The following is a 27,950-nucleotide window of genomic DNA, read 5'->3' on the forward strand; positions in this document are numbered from 1 at the left end:
TTTGCAGCTCCTCTACCTTCTCCCTATACTTCAGTGCCCTCTTTTTAAATAATTACATTTACAATTAGGCATTATAAGGGTTAACTGGGCTTAGGTCTTCCTGACAGCAACAGGTGTAACATTTATGTCCTCTGTGAAGAGGAGAAACATCCATGAAATGTAGATTAGGGTGCCATCTACCTGTTTTGTTTATTGCCAGTCTAGTGCATGCTCTTCCGTTCGACATAACATTTTAATTAAGGCTACGTTTTAGTCATGTGTATTTTTAGTAAAAGGCACAGACAGGTCACAGGCAGTGAACAAAAATTCACAGCCCATGACCCATCACTGACTTACTAAAAATGCCAGTGAATAAAACTTGGGGCTGGGGAGAGGAAGCTGCCCAGGGCCCCCGTGGGTGCTGGGGGAGGGAAGCCCGGCTGCTTGAGGGGAGGGTGGGTGGCGGCATGCAGCCCAGGACCCCTGCTGATGCTGGGGTGGGTGCGGGCAGCACCGCCCCCGCAGGATAACTCACTCCTGCTATGGCTACACAGGAGACCTTACAGCAACACAACTGCAGTGGTTCAGCTGTGCTGCTGTAAGGTCTGTAGTGTAGACATAACCTTAGACATGTAGGATTGGAATCTAATCCAATCCCCTGCACTACGGCAGGAGTAAGTATTATCTAGACCATCCCTTACATGTTTGTCCAACCTGCTCTTAAAAATCCTCCAATGATGGAGATTCCACAACCAATCTATGTGATTATGTAAACTGAAGATAATGGCTGATGCACATTAAATCCTAAGGATAGCTTATTACAGGAATGGCTGCAGTCATTTTCTTTGGTTTAAGATCCAGGATACCAGTGGATCTTGGGTAAGTGATGGGTCTCTTTGGATGGGGAGCAACCTGAATATATATATAGTGTGTGAGACCATTTATTGCTAAATCCAGCTTGCGTGAGTGACAAAATAGACTGGAGAGCCAGGAGTTCATATTTACTACTGGACTGGTGAATTCTAATTATAGAACATACTACCAGTTTGGGGTGTCTGCCCTGTTTTTGACAGTCTGCCCTGAAGTAGGCATTCATGATTGTGAGCCACTCCATGCAGTGACAGACACCATATAATTTAATATAGTGTAATGTATGTGTGTTTCACCCATTTTCACTACTTTAAATTCATTATTCAAATATATATTAGTGGTGTGTGTATGTGTATCCAATTTGGACTTATGACAGTAAAATTTAACTTCTTTGCTCCAGCTGAAACAAACTAGTACCACTAACAATAAATGACACTGTTGGCCAGTTACACTGCCTCTTACAAACCTGTATTAGCATCACTATTAGTTACATACTGATAACTATTTGTACTTTTTTTCATTAATGAGAATTTTTTTGCTTCACCATTATTTATTTATTTATTTCTTAATAAGGGGGAGAGATAGCTCAGTGGTTTGAGCATTGGCCTGCTAAACCCAAGGTTGTGAGTTCAATCCTTGAGGGGGGCCATTTAGGGATCTGGGACAAAAATCTGTCTGGGGGTTGGTCCTACTTTGAGTAGGGGGTTGGACTAGATGACCTCCTGAGGTCCCTTCCAACCCTGGTATTCTATGATTAAAGGATCATTCATTGTTGTGTGCTACACAGAACAAAAAGTACTAGGTGAATGGCCAAGGGAAGAGATGCATCTAGTTTACATTATAATTTAGCATTAACATGAATTGCAATGAAAGGATCTTCAGCCTGGTTACTAATCTGGAAATTGGCAATACCACCAGAAGCAACAGTGACTCTTGTTCCAGTACAGGTGTTGCCCTCCTTTTGCCCAGAAATAACATCACAGTAAGTGCCAGCAGGAAGGCCAGTTTGCAAATTCATATTCAAGCTCCTATGTATAAAAACAGATGGAAAAGGAATAAGTGATAATTCAGACTCTCTAATACAGATATTTCTCTATAATTAAAAACTTGAAATGTCATGCTAGCCTGTGGCCCATGGGATGGCCCTACAAGGCCAGATGGGTTTTAGTCTTCTGTCTGGTCTTTTACTCTTTGGCCAGTGGGAGTGCTGGTATGGTAAGCATACTCAGTCTACTGTGACTTCTTTAGCCAAAGTAAGAGCAACCGTGATTAATTCAAAGGTTCAGGGCAGTCTTCATAGGCACCTCACAAGGTTGCAGCACTATGAAGAAGACTGAGTTCCCTGTCACTCATTAGAACAAAAGCTTCATATATTTCTGGGATACTACTCTCATAACAGGCATAACCTCCACAGAAATTTCATCTAAGGCCTGCTCTTCACTTAAAATTTAGATTGACCTTCCTACATTGCTCCAGGGTACGAAAAATCCACACCCCTGACTGCTGTAGTTAAGCCGACCTAAACCTTGGCATAGACATGGCTAGGACCATGGAAGTATTTTTCCATTGACATAATCCACCTTTCAAAGCAATGGTAGTTAACTACCGTGGTGAAAAAACCCCTTCTGTCACTATAGCATACTAGCTGTATGCCCGTAGTGTGGACATGACCTACATCTCCTAAGGCAGATTTAGGCCTCCAGCAATAAGAGAAAGAACACAAACTTCACAAAAGATTCTTACTGTATTTACCAGCTTTCTTAGCATGTTCAGCTTTCAGTTCAGACTCAATGTTTTCACTCATCACTTCTGTACATATATTGTTCTTCTCCCTCACCCGAAATGGCCTTTTCTGATAGCCCCACTGAGGCACTGTGGGAGACTGCTGGCTTCATAAGGACTCTTTTCTGGGATTGTCATACTCTTCATGGCTTCCACTGAGTTTCAAATTCCCCAAGGCCTTAGCTACACTGGCAATTCACAGCGCTGCACTTAGGGGTGTGGAAAAAATACCGCCCCCTGAGTGCAGCGCTGTAAAGCGCCAGTGTAATCAGCGTCTGCAGCGCTGCACGCTCTCTCGCAGTGCTGCAAGCTATTCCCCTTGGAGAGGTGGAGTACTTGCAGCGCTGTGAGAGCGCTGCCGCGGCAGCGCTGTGAATCAGCGAGTGTAGCCAAGGCCCAAGTCTCTTTCTGCACCTCTGACATGAGAGGAGCCTAGAAGAGCACAACACCAATCCTAACAAACTCACACCCCTTAGGAGACTCCACTAGAGTCTTTTGGAATATCCAGAGAGATTGAAGGCATTGCTTGGGACAAAATGCCTTTTGTAGTGGAGAGGGAGTCATTTAACTGAAGTGATTCAAACCTTAACAGAGACAATGCCAAGAACAATTCAGTGAAGAGTGCTCAAAATCTGAGAATCCCATCCCTATAAATCATCCAATCTACTCATCAACTCTTCTCCTCCTCCCTTCTGCAGACCTGACCCAATCCCACCTTCATGGCCTTTCCGAGAGCATCCCAACCTGACTGACATATTACTCTTAAATCTCCACCCATTTCTTTAGAGCCATCCACCTGCTAGCTCATGGCTAGTTACCTCTTAGACCTGCATGGCTATGCATTTCTGACTGACCAACCTTCGCTGCTGGGTACGAATCCAGTAATCTGGAATCAGTAGCAGACTGCTGTGGTGCTTTAGAAAGCTAATGTTGGATTTTGAAAAGTGTTTCTGGGAGAAGGCAAGTGATAAGTTTGGATTTGCAACAGGTAAAGTTGTCACAACCTTTCTACAGCTAAAATGTTACTGAAGCTATTCACCCCACTTACTTACCAGTCATCATTATTAAAGACAATGAATCCTCTATTACCACGCCCAAAAGCCACTTGATTGCTGCCATTGTCCCACCAGTTTGAGAAAGGCTGGCCATCAACCACATTACGGAAAATAACCATGTTCCTGAAAATACAACAAATAGGCTTGACTTTAATTAAAATATCCCCACTTCAGGTAAAGACATAGTGCAAACTGCATCATCTTTAGTTAATTTCTCTCTACAGTTTCCTACCTTATTTGACGCCACCTATGTTCACAGACCCAATCGTTGCCACAAGTGCTATCTGCATTGATTGTAACAGCTTTGGTTGAGCCATCACTATTGCTTGGTGGTCCTATCCAGTCATTAACATCCTTGTTGATAAACATAAAATTATAAAAGTTAAATGTTCTATCTTGGAAAAAGGCCAAACATAGTAAACAAGATAACATTCATTCTTGTTCAGAGAGTCAACACAAGGCTTATTCATCACTCAAGTACCACTCCTACCGTAAGGATGTTAATGGGCATTAAGTAGGGCATAGGCTCAGCGCTGTCTCGCTACACAGTGGTAAAGTTCATCTTAAGAGTCATGTGAATTTATTTTCAACGGTTAGAACCTACCTGTCCATTCTGGAAATTTCTTGTCCAGCGGTAACTTGACATTACACGTGTGAATCCATAAGGATGAGCAAGCATGAAACCAACTGCCATTTTATATAATCTGTAAGCCAAAGAACAATGAGACACATTAAGATACACTGTCTTTGTTAGGACAAAAATAATAAGATCCTTCACACAGCCAACAGCGTTCCCTACCTGGCATCCCAGAAGGTTAGAATAGATGCTCCTCCAGCACCATGTCCCCTTTGGTTGTCATGATTATCCACAAAGACAAGGGCTCTGTCAGAAGCCATGAAACCCCAGCCTTCTCCCCAATTCCTAAACAAACAAACCAATGAGTCAAACACATTGACACTAATATTTCAACTATTGCAGGAATCTAACAATGAATCCAAATGCTATATACTTTAAATAGGACATCTTTTCTCCATTCCATTTGCGGATGACTGTCCCCAATTTCGCACCATATTTGAATTCAGTCACTCGGCCATTTCCCAAGTAGTCACTGGCTTTAATTGGCTCTCCACCCAAGTCAATTACCTGGCAGAAGTAAGAAAAAGCTGTTAGCACATTCCTAGCTATTTAAAAAGCAATACAATAAACACTAGTTCTGGGTCTGTATTATAAGAGAAATAATTTGGTTTGAGCAAGTAAACACATTTATTGCTACTACCTAAAGCAACTTAAATTCAATGTAATGAAGAACATTACAATGTCTTATTTTGTATATAGCAAGCATGGTTAGCTGTTAAAAGAATTGCCCCAGTGCCAGAATGCTTAGTTTGAGAATTCGAGAAACATTTAAGAAAAACCCCACCAAACTTTTTCCTACTGGGAGTAATTAGTGTCAGCTTTTTAAACAGCTGTTTAAAGAGAGGAAAGCATTCTTTTTTTTTTTTTTTAACACGCAAAACTCTATCTATCATTAGCTTAGGGCCTACACAAAATAATCCTATGCTCTTCCTGTTGGCTCTGCAGTAGAAGTTATCTAACAAAATAAAATTTCCTAGACCTGTACGTATTTAAAAAGCCCTGGAGAACTGTTCACATAAGATTTCCAAGGGGTCTTGGAAAGCTCCAGTGTCAGCATAAAAGACTAAAAGTGAGATTCCTAAGTGGCAAAGGTTAGACTCCATAGAAATATTTTTGCTTGATTTGCCACTTCCTTACACTTTGTGTCATCATTTGCACCTGTATAGAGCAAATGCATAAGTATCTGCATGCAAAAAACAGATATTTATACACCTATTTGATTTCAAAGCAAAAGCGCCTATTTGTATATGCAAACTGATGATCATGTAAAATTAGAGAATTTAAAATTTAGCCCTTAAATCTTTCTTTCGTATAGGGCATGCGTAGCAGGGTGGACACCCGCTCCTGCCCTGAGGGGTTGGAAAAGCCCTACAGAGGGCTTGGGCTGGGCAAGGTAAAACCCTGGCTGATTGGGGGAAGTGGCTGCAGCTGGGCCACACCCTAATCAAAGTCCAGATGGCCTGTATAGAGGCTGGGAGCTAGGAGCTCAGTGTGTGTGTGTGTGTGTGCGTTCGTTCGTTCGTTCGTTCGTTCAGAGAAAGACGGGCCTGGCTGCAGGAAGCTAGACAGGATACCTGTAGTGGAGCAGGGCTGGGGAAAGGCCGAGGAGCTGGGGAGCTCCAGCCTGGATAGCCCCAGGCTGCAGCCTGGTAGGAGGCCAAGGGGTACTGGGGGTTGCAGAGGGCAGCCCAGGGCTAGGCCAAGGCAGCAGGTCCAAACCCTCCTTGCCAGTGATGAGTGGCCTATACTGCAGTCTGCCCCAGGGAGCGGGGGCTAGTTGGTGACTGGCAGTGACCTAGTGCTGAGGCAAGGTTGGGATAGTGGGTGGGGGTTCCCCAGGGAGGGGAGACCCAGATCTGTGGGGTACTGCTAGGGGGCAGCATCCCAGTAATAGGGGCACCGGGTCCTGGGAGGGACACAGGTGCCAGCAGAGGACACGGCAGATCACCAGCCTGCAGAGGGTTCTCGAGAAGCTGGTGAGCTGATTCCCTGGAGTAACCAGTAGGGAGCACCGCAGGGGTGAGTCCGTACCCTTACAGCATGATTTTGCAGAGTACTGAGTACTCTAAGTTAAGCCTATGCTTAAATACTCTGCTAGATCGAGTCCAGAGTGTTCAGAACCGTGTGCTTTGCAGGATCCAGCCCATACTATATTTGTATTGTTATATAAAAGAACCCATCTCTGTACAGAGTGAAATTAAGAAAACAAGATTACCTCCTGGAAAATAAAAGGCTTCGTTCCTGAGGGAAACCATTGAGTATTTAGGTTTTTCAGTTTGTTTAAAACTGCCTTGATATCCCCAGGCCACATGTGCTTGGAAGCATCAAGTCTGAAGCCTGCCACACCAATATCAATGAGCTTGTTCATGTATTCAGCAACTTTCGAGCGCACATAGTCCTTCTCCAGGGCAAGATCAAGAAGACTAACCAGGCGGCAGTCACGGACCTGTTTTAAAAATTAGTTGAGATGTCACCGAGTCATACGCCAAACTATAAATCTTTGATTAAAATATATTCATTTTAACATATTTTTAATCTCGTATGCTAAACCTGTTTTGAGTAGAATTCCTTTAAAGTCAATACAGAAGAATGTACTCTGGAATTTATTATATTTAGGTGGTGTGATTCTCAGGTCAGGCCAGGAAGTGAAGATTGTCTGCAAATGTAGCTGCCCTATGAATTTAAGAAGGGAGACTGCACAATGGAATTTGGCAAAGACAAGGAGCTAAAATCCCTAAATTTGGGAAAGGAGACATTAACCATTTAATGATTACAAGAGCTCAGAGTTCAGTTGTATTGCTCATCACCTACTGAATTACCAGCATCACTTCATGCACAACTGTGGGTTTTCGAAGGATGTCTCCCATTAATAGTTACTGATCAGGCTGAAAGTTCCTTAGGTGCTTAGGCAATAGCTTGAACATAACAGTATCTTCATCAGTTAGGGGTGATCAGAACTACATAACTAACAGGAGCACAAATAGGTGCATAATTCTAAGCATCGGAGAAATCAATGGTCATCTTCCCATGATTAAATTTAGGCACATACTTAAGTACCTTCTTGTATTGAGTGCATACTGATCAGCTCAGCCAAGGATCTTATTTTTTTTTTTTGCCTTATTAAGATGGTCGTCCAAGAGCAAAGACTAGTCAAGAAGATTGGGAGGGGGAAGGAGGGGAGTAAAAACAGATATTTATATATAAATTACCTGATTCGCATCATTGTAATTTTCAATCTCTCCACTTCCAGTTTTACATTTACCATCGTTAAAGTCCAAGTTTGAGTATGGGACAGATGGAAAATCTTCGTTCCCCGCATTGAAATAACTTCCACAAGTAGCACTATTTCCAGAGCCGACACCAGATCCACACATGTGGTTGATTACAGCATCCACATAAATATAAACCTAGAGAGCAATGTTTGCATTTAAGTTTGTTTTTACAAAGGAAAGTGAAGTCACATTGTGAGTTTCACTGACTGGATCCCCTTTTATTCCTCCCATTTACATTCCTTCACCTTTTCTAACTTCTTTGCAGCCTTCTCCCTTCATTTGTAATAAGACAGGAAGCTATTCCGATCTGAAATCAGTTATTTCTCCCCACGCTATTTCAACAGGAGGAAATCCACAGATACTTACTCCAACATTGTTGCACCTGGTCACCATGTTTTTAAATTCATTTTCACTTCCAGATCGTGTGCACAGTTTGTAGCTGATTGGCTGGTACCTTTCCCACCAGGGTCTCCAGGGATTAGTAATTATAATATTTTCATTTGGAGGTGATATCTGCGAATGAAATTATGTCATTTGATAAACTAGTAATTATTTTGATGTTTGTATAAGCGCAGAGAGAGTGCTCAGTCCTGTACAACACATATAAGGAGCACAAACAGATATCACTTACACCAGTTTTACTCCTGATTTACACTATAATCCAGCCCACTCTCTCCGACGAGGAGCTTGCTATCACAAGATCTGATACTGGGAGGACTCAGTTTGAAATCAATGGGAGTTAAAGGAGCTCACCATCTCACAAAGGTACCTAGGACTGATTCCTTAAAGAAAGACAAAACTACTCAGGGAGACTGAAATAATTTAGAAGTTTCTTTTTAAATTGGGATGACGAGAGTTGGTGTTTGTGCACATCACTGGAGAATAAATATGTCTGAAATGGTAATAAATAAGAAATAAATTGTTACTTTGTACGTGGAGGAATTAGAATGTAAGTGACACATAGTGGAAAGCATGTGTTTTTTTGGAGCTGCCCCCGTGGGGACAAAGTAAAATCATCCCTTCACAATGATTGGTCTAGGCACATACCTGTCAACATTTCCTACTTCCATCACTGATTTCTACTGATGGTAACTCTGGTGCCTGTTCTCTGTGAACTGGACCTTTTATTCTGTTAAATAAATAATGCCAAAAGATGAGGAAATTTTAATGTCTACTAACAGTAGAGGCTACATACCTGAACTCCACCAAATCCATTGGGTGCTAAGTACCGTTCACATTCAAGAGCAATGTCAGCCCAACGCCATTCAAATAGGTGGACAATAGACGTCCTTCCAGACTTTGTATTTGGATTGTATTGTGCCCAGCAAAGGCCAACAGCTACTAGCAGAAGAAGAGCCTTCATGGTGCCTTAAGTGATGATTGTGCTCTTCTCACTGGCTCTTTATAGTCCTGCAAGTACAGTTCTCATTACATTTACATGTGACATATTTCACATGACTGCCTAGTATTTGGTTAACTAGCCATTTGTCATTTTATCTGATTATGTCTGAAGTGCTCAACAGGTGAAGATAAAAGAAATTCTCATGCTAACAAACTTTATCTATAAATAAAACAAATTAGGCCTGTGTGTGTGTGTGTGTGTGTTTTTAAGGATAATACCACAATTTTCCAGAGGTCTCTGGCAAGTGAGAGTGCACCTGGGAACACAAACTCATTGATTAAAAAACAGATATGAAAATATTATTGGTTTCAATAATTAGGGGTAGATGCTAAGCTGGGCGGTTCAGTCTCACAGATCTAAAAGGCATCAATGGCTTAGAACCAGAAATACTTAATATGAAACATTCATCTGCACTGCACCTCTAGAGGGCTCCATCATTTCTTAAAAGTCCAGAATTTCTCTCTTAGGGCTAAACTGCTGCCACATAGGATAGGTAGCCTTTGGGTGGGGAGGTGTGGAACTACACTGCCCCAGGGGACACATGGGTGGCATTGTGCTTTGGCTATTTTAAAATGTATTTTTCCCTGTAGCCTAAAAATATTTTAAGAGTAACCAGAAGAAATTGTATTTTTCTGTAGTTTTGTGGTTTGCAAAAAAATGCATATTGGGTCTTTTATTGTAGCACTGGCTTAGCTAACTGGCTTAGTTGAACAATCCCAAATTAAGACAAGACATGCGTGAGTAATTACTGAACAAACCCAAGCATGTAACTCCTGAAACAATTAACTATTATGACTGTGTTTATAGTAAATAAGGGAGATAGACACTAACTAGTGTGGTTATGTTTATAGTAAACAATGTAGTCAGAAACACCTTGAACTGATAGGCATGCCTTATGCAAGCTGCAAAGCAATTAATCTTTACATACAAGTATAGATGTTGGTAGCTAGGATAGGTGGTGTGTGGTGTGACAAGAGTTGGAATGATGGTATCCCCCTGTACCTAAACTCCTTGCATCTAGGCCTGACTAGCATACGCAAAGAGCAGTTACATGCCTAATAAAGTAATCTGAGTGTCAAGCTGTCTTCTGGATCCCAGAGAACTGGATGAAGTGTTCTCCCAGAACTTGACAAGTTCTGGAAAAAACAAGTGGAAAAAGCTCAGAAGGCATCCTAACATATATAATAATTTGGTGATCAAAAGGACTATAGTCACAGAAGTTAAATTCACCATTAGTTCTTTCTTGTTGATTTGGTAGGAACAATTGAGTAGAATCAGACAGAAAGAGGTTAATGTGACTTTGGTTAATATTTTACTACTTGGACTGATTGAGAAGTAGTAGGGAATTATAAATGCATAGCTTTTTAAGGCTAAGGGGGCTCATTGGGATCAGCTAGTCTGACCTTCTGCATAATGCAGGCCACAAATTTCATAAAAAATTCCTACATCAAGCCCAAAAACCTGTGGTTGAACTAAAGCATATCTTTTAGAAAGAGAGCAAATCTTAGCCAAAATGTGGAAGGGACTCAGAACAATAGGGAAATAGCAGAACAGACCAGCTGAAATGATACAGTAGATATAAGCAGGGCGTGAGTCAGGTTTTTTAGAGAGACAATGGCTGTGTCTTCACTGAAGGAAAAAACAAACAAACAAACCTGAAACAGGTTTTACCAATAGCTATCTTTCACAAGATATCTATCTTGATGGAAAAACATCTGTTCTTGCAGTGAAGACAAAGGCAATATGAATTTCAAAGAGATGCATCATATCGTAGTCTCCCACTAAAACAAAGAGTAATCAAATTCCACAGTCTTAGTAAACACACAGAAAAGTAAATATTAAGAAAATGTATTAAACTTAAAAAGAGACTCTGGAAGATGGAAAGCTTAACAATATGAATGAATGACAGCCAGAAGTTGAGAAACCGTGAGACTCATTCTCTCACCAGGAATTGATTGGTCACGGGCAACTAACATACAAGCCTGGTTACATTACAAGAACAGTAAGTTGTCAGAGAGCAGGTTCCGCTTTCCAGCAGTAAGCCTCCAACTGCCAACAGCCAGTACATGTTACGATGATGGCTATAGATTAAAAAATATATACCTAGCTGGTCAAACTCACCTAACTTTTAAATCCAAACTCAAACTAAAAAAACCTAGAGAGCTTCCAAAACACTGAGCTGGCCAGCGCTATAATCTGACCCCTAACCTACCTACACAGGGAACAGAAATTTGATACTAGAGGGGGTCTTCAGTCTAGCAAACAAAAGGTATAACAAGATCCAATGGCTAAAAGTTGCCAACATCAGGCTAGAAATAAACTGTAAGCTTTTAACAGTGTGAGTAATTATTAACCATTGGATCAACGTACCAGCTGTGGTGGAGTCACCATTACCGGAAATTTTAAAATCTAGATTGGATGGTTTACTAAAAGACATGCGCTGGTTCAACCACAGCTATTGGCCTTGAAACTGGAATTAATTCAGGGGAAGCCTATGGCTTGTGTTATGCAGGCGATAAGACTTGATGGTCACAAAAGTCCCTTCTAACCTTAAAAAGCTATGAGTCTTTTGACCTACAATTTCTAACATGGATGCCACTAAAGTAGGCAGCTAAACGCACATGGAGGAACTCAAATTAGATGATGCAAGAGGAATTTAGATGCCTAACATGCATCCAAATAGGACCATTCTGACCCTGATGTAATAAAACAGCCTTCTGGTGATATGCAAAAACAGTTATAAAGACTGGTATTCTTTGTGCCTATCTCCCATCTGCCTTTCAAAGCAGACTAAAGCATTTGAACATCCAACTACCAAGCCAAGTTCTTTAGGCATTGTGGGGGGAAAAATCTAAGCTTCACTTATTGTTTAACGCAGTAAGCACCTAGTGTAGAAGTGTGCACGCACACACACACACACACACACTCTCTCTCTCTCTCTCTCGCACACTTTATTTTCTTGGAAATTTTAAATCACTGGGAATTCTGTAGGTTCTTCAGCTACCATGGAGATGGGTGCAGTACAAAATCTTATCTTTGAAAAAAAAGTTTCTTTGTAAATAGGCTGCTGTACAGATTTTAGTGAATTTCTTAGCAGCAGTGTTTCATCATAGATTGTACGAGATGCCGCTTTATTTTTATTATTCAAAATATTGCCAATGCAGAGAGCAGCATAAACTGCTTTTAGTATTTAAAAATAAACAACTTGGTGTACTTATGAGGGTTGGGGGAGTCAAGCCTCCTCCCTGATGCTTGCTAGTTAGAGGGTCTTCTCTCCCACCCCCCACCCCAATGGTAGCAACCGAGGTTCTTTGTTGTGCTGCCTGGTGCCACCAACCAAGGTGAATTCTAGGACACAAGCAGATGCTGTCCCTTGGACTAATACTCCTGTTCTTACCAAGGCTTCTGACCCAGCATATAAGAAATAGAATTCAATAATACCACCCCAAACAAATTCAATGCCACACACGCAAGGAACAGTATAACAAAGGGAGACTTTATTGGCGATAGGAAACAGAGACAGAAAGCGTTGTGTGTAGTAGTGCTGCAACCATTGGCTGGCTTAAAGACAGCAATAGGGCCCTCGTAAAGTATTTTCATCCCTGAGTAGGCTGGGTTGGCTCCTGGCCCTATGGTCTCACCTGGGAGCCAACACTGTAGGACTGATGAATGAAATTGTTTTTAATTGTTTACTTTATTAATATAACTTTGTAAGTAAAGTTTTATGAATGAAACAATATTCATTCATAAAACCGGTTACCCCAATAACTGGCTAATTAACAGTTAAGATGCTTGTTAAGAGTCATAGCTGTTCAGTCAGCTGCCTTTGTAAGTTTCACTATCAATCCAATTCCTGCTTAAATCACTGAGACTTGCACTGTTTCAGTATTGTAATTTCTGTTCACCATTTATTATACTTGTCTATATTGTAACTTCTGTTCACTGTTTGCCATATTGTAATTGTAATTCAAACCCCATTTTAAAACACTTACTCCATTTTGTAAGGGCTTGCTGCAACCTTCATTTTTGCAAACCCTGCTGTAATCTTATTAGTTTAGTTTAGATGTGTGAGTGAGGTATGTATGGATGATGGAATCAACCTCTAGCCCCAGCCTGTCCTGATTAAATAGAGTTCAAACACCAACGGCTGAAGATGCAGACAAGAGCCCTAATAAAGTAAGACGAATCCACCCTAAAAAGAAAAGGTACAATAAAAGGAAGATCAAAGCCCGGTCCGAGTCTGAAAGTCATGTCTGCAAATGACAGGTGATCAATCACCAAACCCAGAGGTAGCGTGACACAGCAAGACCTATAGACTCTGGATTCAAACTAAAGCCTACAAAAAGGATGGGTGAGATGGAAAACTTTGGAGGAGGGTAACATTCTGCTGCCAACATGGAAGGGCATCAGTGCATGCCCAACAGAGACCCAGCTCGTCCTTGTGCCCGGCTTTCCTGGCCAGTTAGCCGCCACAAGCTACGAACCCAAGCTGCAAACTCAAGCCACAGACTCAAGCAGGACTGGTAACTATGCAGCAGCTGCAGAACATCTGATGGATGGATGTGTGTGTGTGTGTGTGTGTGGGTGTGTGTGTGGGTGTGTGGGTAGGTAGGTATTAGGTATAATGTGTGTGTATAAGGATTAAGATACTAGTTATTGGTCATAAATCAAATTATCATAATAAATGTGGCATCTTTATCTTGTCCCCTTTAATAAGATCCTGCTAGTTTTTATTGGTATAACAACACCAGCTGGGTCTGTGCCTCCCAGGATACTGGTATCCACAGGTTTGTAACTGCCTGACCCAGGCAGTAGACCCTTTGTCTCTGAGGCCTGGTCCACACTAACCCCCCACTTCGAACTAAGATACGCAAATTCAGCTACGTTAATAACGTAGCTGAATTCGAAGTACCTTAGTTCCAGACGCGGCAGGCAGGCTCCCCCATCGATGCCGCATACTCCTCTCGCCAAGCTGGAGTACCGGCGTCGACAGCGAGCACTTCCGGGATCGATCCCAGAAGATCGAATGCTTACCTGACACTTATGTTTGCATATGTAACCTTAATATAGCATTGATGTTTTTTAATGAATTCATTATAGCTCTTTAATGTTAAGAAGGTAAGGTCGCATAAAATGTAATTCAGGCTGTAGAAACTGACCCCCCTCTCCCTATTTTGCCATCCTGCTAATCAATAGATTTGCTGGGTGTTCTTCAAGTTTTTTGACCTGTACTGTGCCCCAGATTTGTCCCAAAGCAGATTGAGAGGAAATAGGTTAAGTCACCCACAGCATGACCACCTGGCAGTTCGGTGCCCAAAGTTCCACATTACACATCAAATCAATAAATATTGTCTTGTATAATCAAGCAAAGGGTTGTACACAGTAATACATGTTATTTGTATATGAGTGTGTGTGTCACAAATAAACTTCCTCAATGTGGAATGGATGCACATTAGGCTTTATAAACTGAACTGAGATTTCCCAAGCACTTCCACCAAAACAGTTTTAGGTAAAATATAAAACTGGTTTATTAACTACAGAAAGATATCAGAGGGGTAGCCGTGTTAGTCTGGATCTGTAAAAAGCAACAGAGAGTCCTGTGGCACCTTTAACAGATGTATTGGAGCATAAGCTTTTGTGGGTGAATACCCACTTCGTCAGACGCATGGGTCTGACGAAGTGGGTATTCACCCACGAAAGCTTATGCTCCAATACATCTGTTAGTCTTAAAGGTGCCACAGGACCCTCTGTTGCTTTTTACAGAAAGATAGATTTTACATGATTATACGTGGTAGGCATAAAGATCAGAGGTTCCATTAAGAAAATAAAAAGTAAACGTATTTTAAATCCTAACGTTTACTCTAAGCAAGAGCTGAAGCAAACAGTATCTCACCCTGACAGATGGTACAAGCAGGTTACAGCTCCCCAAGACTCAGGCTGGGACCACCTTCCAGCCTGGGACCACCCTTATCCAGACATTCCTCCAGGTATTGAGCTCGAGGCGGGGGGGGAGGGGAGGGAGAGGCCAAGTGATGATGTCATTGTCTCTCTTCTTCCAGTTTGCTGCAAAGATCATTGCTATGATGCGGGATAGTCTGCCCCATGGCATATGTGCCTCCTCGGAGAAGTCTCTAGGTTATGTGTTGATGAGCCATTAATGCCGAGTAGCCATCAAAGGCCACATCTTTGGTTGTGAGTGTTCCTAACCTCACAACATATTTCTGTAACACATGTAGTAATACTTCATAACTTCATATACAATGATAGTACATAAAATCCAACAGGTTATTATTGTTCAACAGATCAAGACCGATACCTCTTAAGGCATACTTTGTACAAAACATAGTTATATGACAGTAGTGAATATGGATTACAATGTAGCATCAACATGAATTGCAATGAAAGGATCTTCAGCCTGGTTACTAATCTGGAAGTTAGCAGTGCCGTCACCTACAACCTGCACCTGTATTCCTGTACAGCAGTCACCTTCCTTTTGCCCAGAAATAACATCACAGTAAATTCCAGCAGGAAGGCCAGTTTGCAAATTCACGTTCAAGCTCCTATGTATAAGAACAGATTGAAGAGGAATAAGCGGTAATTCAGACTCTCCGGTACTTCTCTTTTATTATAAAGCGTCATATGTTTGGCCAGCCAGGTGGCTTTGGGGATAGTGTTCTGCACTACAATATCTGACACTTAGGGTTTACTCTTGGGGCTGGTCTTTCAGTCCCTGATACAGCAGAGCCTGTGTGTGTTAGGTAGGGAGCAACATGAGCCTACAGTGAATACTAAGGCCATTGTATGTACTGTCTATATCAGGGATCTCAAACGCAAATCATCATGAGGGCCACATGAGGACTAGTACATTGGCCTGAGGGCTGCATCACTGAAACCTTTTCATACAACGATACAAAAGTATAATAAAAAAATGAAGAGTAATATAGTATGCGATTAAAAGTCAATGTATTAACTTTTTAAAAACTGTAATGCGAAGAGGGGTTTTCAGGAATAGTTAAAGATGTTTATATTTTATTATGTGGTCAGTAACACTGATGATGATCTACACCGGGAGTCTCAAACACATGGCCCGCAGGCCGTTTCCTGTGGCCTGTCATAGGTGCCGACTCTCTCCTGCACTGAGTAACCCTTTCCACCCCTCCTGGTCACAGCGCAAAGTCAAGGGGGAAACTGAGGCTCACCTAGGAATTATAAAAATGTTACAGAAAATTTCCACTTTGTCACAGACACTGTCCAGTGTCCCAACGGAGAGACCCCGGGCAATGGGGAAAGAGGGGAAGAGAGGGAAACCTCTGGGTGCCCAGCACCCCTAACAGAGAGACCCCTGGGCGATGGTGCCTGATGCCTCTAACTAACAGTCTATCACAGGGTCTCAAACACACGGTCCCACCCGTACCCCGCCTCTTCCCACCCTTCCCCAAAGTCCCTGCCCCAACTCCACCCCCCCGCCCCTATTCCAACCCATTCCCCAAATCCCCGCCCCTGCCTCTCCTCTTCTCCACCTCCTCCCCATAGAGAGCAGCATCCCCACTCCTCCCCCCTGGAAAGTCCTAAGCGCTGTCAAACAGCTGTTTGGCAGCGGGAAGCGCTGGGAGGTAGGCGGAGGAGCGGGGACGTGGCAGGCTCGGGGGGGGGGGGGAAGGGGGTGAGGGGAGCTTGGCTGCCAGTGGAGTTGGTCCCTATGGCGGCCCGCAGGAAATAACTCTGCAGGCTGCATGCGGCCCACAGGTTGCATGTTTGAGACCCCTGGACTATATGGCCTCAATGGGCCCATGCAGCCCTGCTAGACATAAAGGTTCCAGTTTGAAATGCCATCAAGCCTCACCTGTGTAGGCATGAGTAAGCAGAGGTTATCCATCTACTCCCATTCACAAAGGCTTCATATATTTAAAATTCAATAATATAGGCTGGTGAACATAAATTATTCAGACTCATTTTTCATTTGACCTGGACATTTAAAGAATTAGCTTTTGATTATCTTTAGAATGATCCCACTTCAGAAAGGGCAAAAATTAATTAAAATTGAAGCCCCATTTCATCTGGGATAGACACGAGTACAAATGTTAATCTGCTGAAGTATCTTTCAGACATTCTCTCTTTCATGCTTTCATGAATACAGTTCTATCTGACAGCTCCTCCTGCTTTTGCATGAAGGAGATATCTACAGTGTAATTTACACCCACGAAAGCTTATGCTGCAATACGTCTGTTGGTCTATAAGGTGCCACAAGACTCTGTCGCTTTTTACAGATCCAGACTAAACACGGCTCCCCCTCCGATACTTTACACATGAAAGACTCAATTCTACTCTACTTGCTGTATTTACTAGTATAAACTATGTCTCTGTGTGGATATAATTTCCACAGCAAGTCAATGGGGACTGTGAATACAAATCAGAAGACAGAATTAGACCCCAAATAACTAGAGAAAAAAACATGAAGACAAATGTGTATGATATTATCTGCAAGGACAGTAAATGCAGGTATTCTTGTCAGTTTCCAAAAGTTTAGAGTCTTCCTTAGTATTAGGCTCCTATTGTTCTTTTTCTTCTCCCAAGTCCCTCCCTCTCTACACATCCAAATTACCTTTTCTGACAGTCCCATTGAGTCATCTCAGCAGTTTTGGCACTCTCCATTCGAATCAGGAGGGCTCTTTTCCACCAATATCATATTGTTTTGGGCTACCTCAGGATTACAGATTCCCTACATCTCTTTCTGCACCTCTGACTCTAGAGAAATCTAGAAAAGCACAATAATAAACCTAACATGAAGTGCCAGCCCTGATGAGACTCTGCCAGAAGCGCTGTGGAATATCCAGAAAGGAAGTGGGCCTGGTTAGACACAGAAAACCCTTTGTATAAGGCAGGAAGACACTTAAATGAAGTGAGTGATTCAAACCTCAACACACACAGAAGACTGAGAACAATTCATATGCAATGCAATTCTGAGAACTTCCTGACTGCTGTGCTCCTCTAAAACATCCAATCCAATCATCAACTTTTCTCACCATAAAAAAAAGCTGAAAACTCCCAGCTGCCAGCCCTTTCTCAAACCTATGCCAGCTTCGCCCACATTACTCTCAGTCAATTCTCCACCCATTCCTCATAGCCATGTCTGCTAGCTGATTAAGGCCCATGCCCAACACCAATAGTGGCCAAAGTACCTCTCAGATCTGCATGGTCATGCATTCCTCACTGACCAACCTCTTACTGCAGGTTTCAAGTCCAATGACCAGGAACCAGCAGCAGAGTATTGTGTTGCTTAAGGAGCTAATGCTGGGTTTTGAAGAATGCTTTTGGGAGTGGGAAGATGGTAGGTTTGGAATTGCATTAGGTAAGAGCCTTGATCTGTCCCACCAACTAGTTGCCACAGATTCTATAGCCAGTAATAGGCTCTACAGCTTGACCAGGGGGTAACATTTTTTTCTGAAGCTATTCACTCCTCCCGCTTACCAGTCATCATTATTAAAGATGATGAATCCTCTATTACCGCGCCCAAAAGCCACTTGATTGCTGTCATTGTCCCACCAGTTTGAGAAAGGCTGGCCATCAACCACATTACGGAAAATAACCATGTTCCTGAAAATACAACCAATGGGCTTGACTTTAATTAAAATACCCCTACATCAGGTGAAGAATATATTGGGAATTGCTGTTTGCAGTGTCCTACTTTATTTGATGCCATTTATGTTCACAGACCCAGTCGTTGCCACAAGTGGAGTCTGGATTAATTGTAACAGGTTTGGTTGATCCATCCTCAGAGCTCGGTGGTCCCACCCAATCATTAATGTCCTTGTTATTAAACACAAAGTTATACAGATTAAACGTTCTATCTGGGGAGACAGCTCAATGAAGCATACAAGATGACACAGGGATAATTAACAGCCTAATGGCCTACAGACTTGTTCTCATTGATCATAAACCTACCTTTCCATTCTGAAAATATCTTGGCCAGCGGTAACTTGACATAACACGTGTAAATCCATAAGGATGAGCAAGCATAAAGCCAAGTGCCATTTTATATAGTCTGTAAACCAAAGAGTAATGAGACACATGAAGATACACTATCTTTTTTGGGAGGAGAGGGGGGGAAAATGGGGAGAGAGAGGGTGGGAAGGAAGGAAGGAAGAAGAAGAAAGGGAACTCTGTTGGCTGTATGAAGCTACCTGGAGTCCCAGAAGGTTAGAACAGAAGCTCCCCCAGCACCATGTCCCCTTTGGGTGTCATGATTATCCACAAAGACAAGGGCTATGTCAGAGGGCATAAAACCCCAGCCTTCTCCCCAATTCCTAAACAAACAAACAAAGAGTCAAACACATTGAAATTAGTAGTTCAAATATTGCAGGAATCTAATGATTAATTCAAATTATAGATATATTACTTTAAATAGGCCATCTTTTCTCCATTCCATTTGCGGATCACCGTACCCAGTTTGGCACCATATTTGAATTCAGTCACTCGGCCAGTTCCAAAGTATTCACTGCTTTTTATTGGCTCTCCACCCAAGTCAATTACCTAGTAGAAGAAAGAAAAGCCATTGTTATAGTTCAATCACCTGGTTAAAAAGATACAATTCATAGACCTAAATGCTGCTTTAAGGGAAGAAGAAATCAATTGACTGCATTAAAACAGAAATAAGTTTTACTTACTAAATTCCATTTATTGCTTCCTAAAGCATCCCAAATTCATGTGCAATTGAAAAACATTAAAAACCTCTTGTCTCCTCTCCCCCACTCCCAAATATGTCATGACCATGAATAGACTAGTAATGAAATACATGACCCAGTCCTGGAACGATCAGTTTGACAATAAAAAGAATCAAATGAGAAGTTTGACTTTAAAGGGACTTTGAAGGTTTAGGTCCAAAATATGAAGTCACATTTAAAATTTTAAATTGGTAGAGATTGTCTTCTGGTTTAAAAACAGTCATTTACTGATAAAAGTCATGTAACAATATTGCTGAGACTTGGGGGAGAAAATCTTACAAAGTTATTTATTTATACTTTCTCTATCGGTGCTGCAGAAGTTAATTTACAAAATAAAATTCTGAGATCTATATATATTTTTAATGATTCTATGAATGATGATGAATAGGGAGTGGAGAAAGTAAATCAAAAGAAAATGCATGAAAGAATTAATGTACACATTTTAAAGTTTTTCACTGAATAAGCCAAGTAGGCTTGGAAACGTAAAACTTTAGTAGCAAAATAGGAGACTGGGGGCTGGAATATGAAGTACTAAAGGTTAGAATCCATAGGAACTAAAACTTTTGGGGCCTGATTCTCCATTCTTTTTTCATTTTGTGTGATCATTTAGACATCTAGAATGTGTATGCACATGTAAAATCATGAATAAAATCCTGGCCCCTAGAAGTCAATGGGAGTATTGACATTGACGTCAATGAGCCAGGATTTCACCTCAAGTATTTAGACGGTTACTTGATTGCAAACAAAAGGATCCATTTGGGCCCATACAAATTAGAAAGTGGAACATTTTGACCTTAGTTCTTTGCATTAATTTGTAGCTAATTCAGTCTTGCAAGCTGCTGAACACTTTGGTCCTGATACAACAAAACACTAACATACATGCAGGGCCAAGTCCATACTGTATTTGCATAAAAGAACCCATTTCTTTGTAGAGTGAAACTAAGAAAACTAGATTACCTCTTGGTAAATGAAAGGTCTCGATCCATTGGAAAACCATGTTTTAGTTAGATTTTTCAGTTTGTCTAAAATTGCTGTCATGTCCCCAGGCCACATATGCTTGGAAGCATCAATTCTGAAGCCTGCCACACCAATATCAATAAGTTCGTTCATGTATTCAGCAACTTTCGAGCGCACATAGTCCTTCTCCAGGGCAAGATCAAGAAGACTGACAAGGCGACAGTCACGGACCTGTTTAAAAAATTAGCTGGGAAACTGATTTAAGACAATTTTCATCCCACATGCTAAATGAAATGTCCTGAACACAGTTCTTGCAAAGCCATTGTTGAAAAAACCACAGAATAATATAGAATTACACAGGGCCACCCCGAGAAATTTTCCCCATGATATGCACTGTCAGTCCCTGTGGAGCATGCCCAGGGGAGCTGCTGGCACCAGCAACTCACCCATGCCGTGCTCGGCCCCCATCTTCCAGCCTCGCTCGCCAGGTGTTGTGTCACTCCCCATCCCTGAGAGGGGACATGGGCTGCTGAAAGTGGGGTGAGGAAGTGCAAGCCCCTGTGAAGGCGTCCTGGTGCATGAGCTAGCCCCATGACAATGACAAGGAGGATCAGTGCTGGCCATCCCACTGCCCTGCGTACCCATTCAGGGTTGGTCCCACAGCCCCTCCATCATGCGGCCAAATCTGAGTGGCACTGTGACCCCTGTGCACCAGGTTGCAACACCTCTCAATTTTGGCCCCACTGCTCCCCTCCCCTCCATGACGGGGGGCTGGCAGTAACAAACGTGAGTGCCCAGTGGGCCAGCCAGCACTGCTCTTTATTGTCACTGCCAATGGTACACAATGTGCATAACATACATATGGCTGCAGGTGACACTGGGATTACATAGACTAGACTTTACTGATATAGGACTTGATTCTTTACTACTTTGCATCATGTGTAGTTGTTTATATCTGTACAAAGACTGATTGCATTTTACACCCACTCTGCATAGGTGTAAGTGACTTAGGAAAATGCCAGCTGAGAATCAGTCCATTAATTCTATACTCACAGGGAGGTTTGGAAGGATTACATTTTTATGAGCAACTCTCAGTACACATTGATTTCATCATACACACACAAATCAATGAAAAAATATTTCCCCCAATAAAGATTGAAATTTACAGGTAGCACAGTAAGAAAAATGCTGCTTGAGAACTTATTTGTATTTGATTTTTGTTTTAATGATTATAAAGTTTGAACTTTTTGAATCTCAATGTGGACTATCATTAAAAATTATATGACCTTTCCCATAATTTCCCACACCCATGAAAATTTAAAATTAATACAAATATAAAAAATGCTTAAAACAATTTTTGCAACTCTGACGATTTAAATCGATAAAAATGTAAAAAGGCTTAAAAATAAACAACAATATGATCCATCAAAATTATACAAAATAAAAATCAAATTCTGCCAAACCTACTCATGTGATTTTAATACGGCTAGGAGGAGTAATCTGGCTTAATCTGTCATTTTTACTTCAGCTCTAATATACAGATAAAAATATTTCTCTTCAACATCAACTACATGCTACTTTTCTCTTATCATGGGAGTGCATGAGAGATTTTATTATAGCTGGATTCATAATACAAAATTTTGCCACAGATTTTATTTCACAATTTTAAACAAATTCATTTTGACGGTGTTCACGCCCATTTTTGTGTTTGCGTCCTGTAAAATTTGCTGATGTGAATTTTCAGTGAAATAGAAGATTTTAAAAGAGTATTTTAAAATATTCACAGAAAAAGAATGGTTTCCTATGGCAATCCTAGTGTACTTCTGAGAGGCCATGTGTAATCAAGGGTTAGATCTCTGTATTACAGTGAAGAGGTGAATAATAATGACACTTTAGCATCTTTCATCCTGAATGATGCCCAATCGCTTAATGAATTTTACAATCTCTTTCCCCCTCCCCCAGCCCTCAAGAAAGGGACAAAGGAAACAGAGTAAGAGAGATATACACAGGAATCTTTTCATGTACCATTGAAATGGGGTAAAATATGCTGTTTAGCAATGCACAGCACCACTACCTAACTGTTCAGGGCAGGGGGGTATAGAATATTGCTTCCAAATGAAGCTGCCATGGGAATTTAGGCAAAGGAATGCATAATGGAATTTGGTGAATACAGCTGATGACCTAAGACCCTCACTGGGAAAAGGAGCCATTAAATACCAACTAATCACAAGAGGTCAAGTCAGTTGTGTGGCCCACCCATAAAGGAGCACAAGGAAGAACTTTTCTGTATTATCCTGGGATTTGCATGCATATTTACTGATCAGGCTCAGTCCTGATTAGCTTTTAAGAGGTAACAATATCCTTTGAAATGACCAGCATGGCCTTGATTTAGCAAGGTACTTAAGCACATTCCTAACTTATAATTATAAGAGTTATCCCACTGATTTGATAGGACTATCCACATGCTTAAAGTATCTTGCTGATATGTAGCCTATTGGTTACGTAATTCTCACTACCCCTACTAATTAATGGAGAGACTATTATGTGTGAAATATTGCTAAAGCTGGGCAAAATTTTTCTATCAAACATTTTTTTCAAGGAAAAGAATGAATTTGTGTCAGTTTTGTCAAATTGTTTGGGGGAGGGCTGAGAAATTCCTAAAATTTCAAAATCTCGTTTTGACTTTTCTTTAAAAAAAAAGTATCAATATTTTGGTTTGAAACTATTTTTATTTCAAAATACCCCTTTAATTTAATTTAAGCTTTTTTAAATGTAAAACATTAAGATAGAAACTTTTTTATATTATTATTTTAAAATTGCCAATGAACTGAGAAATTAGTTATTCACCCATCTCTGAGTTTTTCCTGTTCTGAGGTTTTTATGTGACAGCAAAGCCCTGTAAAGAAGAGGGTGGGAGTAAGAATAAACAGGGAAAATATATTTTACAATTCTAAATTTACCTGAGTCACATCATGGTAATTTTCAATGTCTCCACTTCCAGTTTTACATTTGCCATCGTTAAAGTCCCAGGCTGAGTATGGCACAGCAGGAAAATCTCTGGTCTCTGCATTGAAATAGCTTCCACAAGTAGAACTATTACCAGAGCCAGCACCAGATCCACACATGTGGTTGACTACAGCATCCACATAAATATGAACCTAGAGAGCAATGTTTGCATTTCAGTTTAATAAAGCCAGTACCTGAGTGCCATTGACTAAATAGCACTTATTGTCTCATTTACATTCCCCACCCTTTTGACTCCCCACTTTTTTTCCTTCTAGAGCTTTTTCATGTGAGCAAAGTGATAGAATATTATTTGTTCTAAATATCCAGCAGTGAGCTTACCATTCAGTGATATGCAACTCATTTGAAAGACCAGACTGTTTGGGAGAAAATTAGATTCTCTCTTTTTATAACTCTGATCTCCCCATATCTTCCCTCCTGAGTTATCTAGTGCCTCACTCTGATTTTGACTGCTAATGACCACTTACCATCAGTCAGACAGCTGTCAAGACCATGTGAAGTAAAGAAGTTAAATTTAAGCATCCATCTTAAGTTCTATCTTCAAAGAATAATGACTCCAATTTTGCTAATTGAGAGTTTTTCAATTATACTAAATTTTAAAAATAGGCACCTGTTGAAAAGCAATTATTTTTCCTGATTGCAAACTTTAAAAAACAAAACAAAACAACAACTAAAAAACCCAACAACCCAAAAAACAATTTTTGCTGGGTTTCTCTTTAACAGTACTTTCTTGGGTTGAGCTATTGCTGCATGATGAAACTTTTGATTGACCTAGTCTTCCACTGCGAAGGCGTGAAAAATGACTTCAGTTGAGAACTGGCACCTTATCTCCTTGGCATTATTGAAGAATATATATTTTTTTCCCCTGGGAACAGGACAGAGGGCAACCTGAAATCTCTTACATCTCCCCACACTGTTTATATAGGAGGAATTTCAAGTCTCTTACTCCAACATTGTTGCATCTGGTCACCATGTCTTTAAATTCATCATAATTTCCAGATCGTGTACATAGATTATAGCTGATTGGCTGGTATCTTTCCCACCAGGGTCTCCATGGATTAGTAATGACAATATTTTCATTTGGAGGAGATATCTGTGAACAAAGTGATGTCATTTGAAAATAAACTAGTAATTACTTATGTACTTGTTCAGTGTTGTAAAAGACATATAAAGACAGATGGTCTGAGGCCCCGTCTGTGGCAAGGAGTTGGCTCTATCAGAACCCAATCCAGGGAGATGCTCAGCACTCTCATCTCCGTTTGAAATCAATAGGAGATGAAGCGGCTCAGCATCTAAGAGACAGTCCTTATATATAGGAACTCACTGGGTGATCAGGCCCCTTAGATTGCTTATATTTAAGTGTTTAATGAAGCTGGCATATTGAAATAGACGTAGGTGAGTGTTTGTGCAGCAATTTGAGAAATGGTATGTATCAAATTGTAGTTGTCACACTAAAAGGCCAAGCTGCACTTTAGACCCCTTTCAGCTGCTTGAGTATACCTCTCTGGTAACAAGTTTTGTTACCCTCATCCCTCTCTGGATGGAACCACACAGTCCTACAACTCCTAGAATAGGCCTCTGGGCTGCAGGCTCCCTGGTGATAATATGACAAGCCCAACTGCATTTGGCAACTGGCCTGCCAGCCTTTTTTATCTAGGAGCCTGTGACTACTGATTAAAGGCTCTAAAAACAGCTTCTTCAAGATAAATTATTTAGGGTTACCATATTTCAGCAAGCAAAAAAGAGGGGAGGAGCCCTGCCCTAGCCCCGCCCCTGCTCCTTCCACTCCCTCCCACTTGCCGCCCCCCTCAGAACCTCCAACCCTCCCCCCGCTCCTTGTCCCCTGACTGCCCCCTCCTGGGACCCCTGCCCCCGAGGACTCCAACCCTTACCTAAGCCTCCCTGCTCCTTGGCCCCTGACTGCCCCTTCCTGAGACCCTCCCCCCATCCTAACTGGCCCCCTAGGATTCTACCCCCTACCTGTCCCCTGACTGCCCCAACCCTTATCCACACCCCCACCCCCAGACAGACCCTCGGGACTCCCACGCCCCATCCAACCACTCCCCACCCCCTGACAGCCCCCCCCCAGAACTCCCGACCTATCTAAACCCCTCTGCTTCATGTCCCCTGACTGCTCCGATCCCTCTCCCCACCCTGCCCCCTAACAGCCCCCCCCAGAACTCCCAAACACCACCCCCCCCACTCCTTGTCTCCTGACTACCTCTCCTGGGACCCCTGCTCTTAACTGCCCTCCAGAACCCCACCCCCTACTAAGTCTCCCTGTTCCTTGTCCCCTAACTGCCCCCTCCTGAGACCCTACCCACTACCTGTACCCTGACTGCCCAAAACCTTATCCACACCCCCACCCCCAGAAAGCCCCCCCTTTAACTCCCGACCCCCCCCCTGCTCCCTGTCTCTTGACTGCTCCCTCCAGAACCTCCCTGCCCCTTCTCCGACCCCCTGGCCCCCTTACCCTGCCGCTCAGACCAGTGTGCCGGGGAGGAGGAGCAGGGGGTGGAGCTCCAGACTGCCGGTGCGAACGGCGGCCGGCTGCTGATCTGCGAATGCGGGGAGGGAGGGAGTGCTCTCAGTTGCAGGGGAGAGGAGGAGGAGGCAGAGGACGGGCTCTCTCTGGCTGTCGGAGCCCCATGTAAGTGGCACCATCCGGCCGGCTGCCCTGTTAGCCGCGCGCGCTCTGCATGGGGGGGGGGAGTCCGGACATTTACAAATTCCCCCCGGATGCTATTTTTAACTCTAAAAGCCGGACATGTCCAGGGGAATCCGGACGAATGGTAACCCTAAATTATTTATTCCCCTCAAAATACATAGTACTACAAGAAGTGAGTTAAAAAGTGAGGGGCCTATATACATGTCCATGTCTTACCTAAACTTTATTCTTTCTTTCAGGGCCAGCTCCAGGGTTTTGGCAAGCAGCCAAAAAAAAAAAAAAAAAAAAAGCCGCAATCGCGATCTGCGGCGGCAATTCAGTGGGAGGTCCTTCGCTCCTAGCAGGAGTGAGGGACCGTCCGCAGAATTGCCGCCGAATAGCTGGACGTGCTGCCCCACTCCGGAGCGGCCGCCCCAAGCACCTGCTTGCCAGGCTGGTGCCTGGAGCCGGCCCTGCTTTCTTTGCAAATTTTGAGTAAATTCCATCCAGCCCAGACCTGGGCTGGGAGAGAGACAGCCAGCCCCTGCAACATACTTTCAGTGTGTCTGTCAGACCTACCTCCAGCCCAGCTGCCTGCTCACCCTCCTTGTTCCTAGGCAGAGGTGTCTTTGCCATCGTGTTCCTTTGATCCCAGGGTCAGGAAAAATAAACATACTAGCCCAGCTGGAGTCAGAGAGGTGGGTATTTCCCAATTAAAGCTCACTCCATTGCTCCCCTAAGGAGCCTTGGTATCTCTCTGAGGGTACCTTTATCTCTGTCATTTCCTGTTTGTTTCCTCCTAACATTCTCCTTTCATTTAATTCTGCATAGTCAAAATACCAGGCAGGTAAACTGAGGCACATACGATAGTCATAAAAAAAATAAAATACAGGTATCGCCCTCATTTTCCACAGTAGTAAATAAAGATTCAGGTGTTGCTTTTCATTTAGAGGAATAAATATTTCAATTACAGCCTTTGGAGTGATTAAATAAATGCACCCCATCATGACGGGCTGGTCTATTTTCACTGCTTTAGCATTTAGTACTTCCATTACCAATTTCTATTTAGTTTGAACTTGGTGCCTGTCCCATATAACCTGGATTTTTAGTTTGGTAAGCAAAATGTGCAGCCTATGAGGCAATTTCACTGTCAATTAATATTAGAGGCTACGTACCTGAACTCCACCAAATCCATTGGGTGCTAAATACCGTTCACATTCAAGAGCAATGTCAGCCCAACGCCATTCAAACAGGTGGACAATAGACATCTTCCCAGGTTTTGTATTTGGGTTGTATTGCGCCGAACAAAGTCCAATGGCTGCTAGCAGAAGAAAGACCTTCATGGTTCTTTCCGTAATAGCTTGTGCTCTTCTCATGGATTTTTATGCTCATGCAAGAGGGTAAAGTACATGGTACAAATTACACATGTTAAAAGGCCAACTATTTTTAGCATGTATTTTGCTTAGCTTGCTGTTGTTTTGATTGTTTCGGAATTGCTTATCCGATGAAGCGATGCCACAACCTCTCATGACAACTTTAATAATGTAACACGTTAAGGCTCAGTCCTGGATTACACAAAGGTGTTGTACTGGTATAACTATATT

The 27,950-nt window shown here is 42.2% G+C and overlaps 2 protein-coding genes across 3 annotated transcripts; both read right to left on the reverse strand.

The window, feature by feature from the left end:
* Window positions 1-1,295: 1,295 nt before the first annotated feature.
* LOC128841946 (pancreatic alpha-amylase) lies at window positions 1,296-8,973 on the reverse strand. The gene is made up of 10 exons (XM_054037499.1): window positions 8,791-8,973; window positions 7,962-8,108; window positions 7,533-7,730; window positions 6,539-6,769; window positions 4,697-4,830; window positions 4,486-4,608; window positions 4,291-4,390; window positions 3,919-4,040; window positions 3,684-3,809; window positions 1,296-1,877 (listed from the first exon to the last, which is right to left on the reverse strand). The coding sequence occupies exons 1-10, from the start codon at window positions 8,956-8,958 to the stop codon at window positions 1,688-1,690; spliced, it is 1,539 nt and encodes a 512-aa protein (XP_053893474.1). The 5' UTR covers window positions 8,959-8,973; the 3' UTR covers window positions 1,296-1,687.
* Window positions 8,919-27,737, reverse strand: LOC128841945 (pancreatic alpha-amylase-like). Of its 2 annotated transcripts, none has more exons than XM_054037498.1 (10): window positions 27,522-27,734; window positions 24,646-24,792; window positions 23,636-23,833; window positions 20,676-20,906; window positions 19,394-19,527; window positions 19,179-19,301; window positions 18,940-19,039; window positions 18,683-18,804; window positions 18,466-18,591; window positions 8,919-9,005 (listed from the first exon to the last, which is right to left on the reverse strand). In XM_054037498.1, the coding sequence occupies exons 1-10, from the start codon at window positions 27,720-27,722 to the stop codon at window positions 8,987-8,989; spliced, it is 1,401 nt and encodes a 466-aa protein (XP_053893473.1). In that variant the 5' UTR covers window positions 27,723-27,734; the 3' UTR covers window positions 8,919-8,986. The 2 variants fall into 2 exon arrangements, with proteins under 2 accessions (XP_053893473.1, XP_053893472.1); XM_054037497.1 differs by lacking the exon at window positions 8,919-9,005 and adding an exon at window positions 15,269-15,557 and having other exon boundaries at window positions 27,522-27,737.
* Between the last annotated feature and the right edge of the window lie 213 nt (window positions 27,738-27,950).

This window comes from Malaclemys terrapin, chromosome 8, assembly GCF_027887155.1.
Source record: "Malaclemys terrapin pileata isolate rMalTer1 chromosome 8, rMalTer1.hap1, whole genome shotgun sequence".
NCBI lineage: Eukaryota > Metazoa > Chordata > Testudines > Emydidae > Malaclemys > Malaclemys terrapin.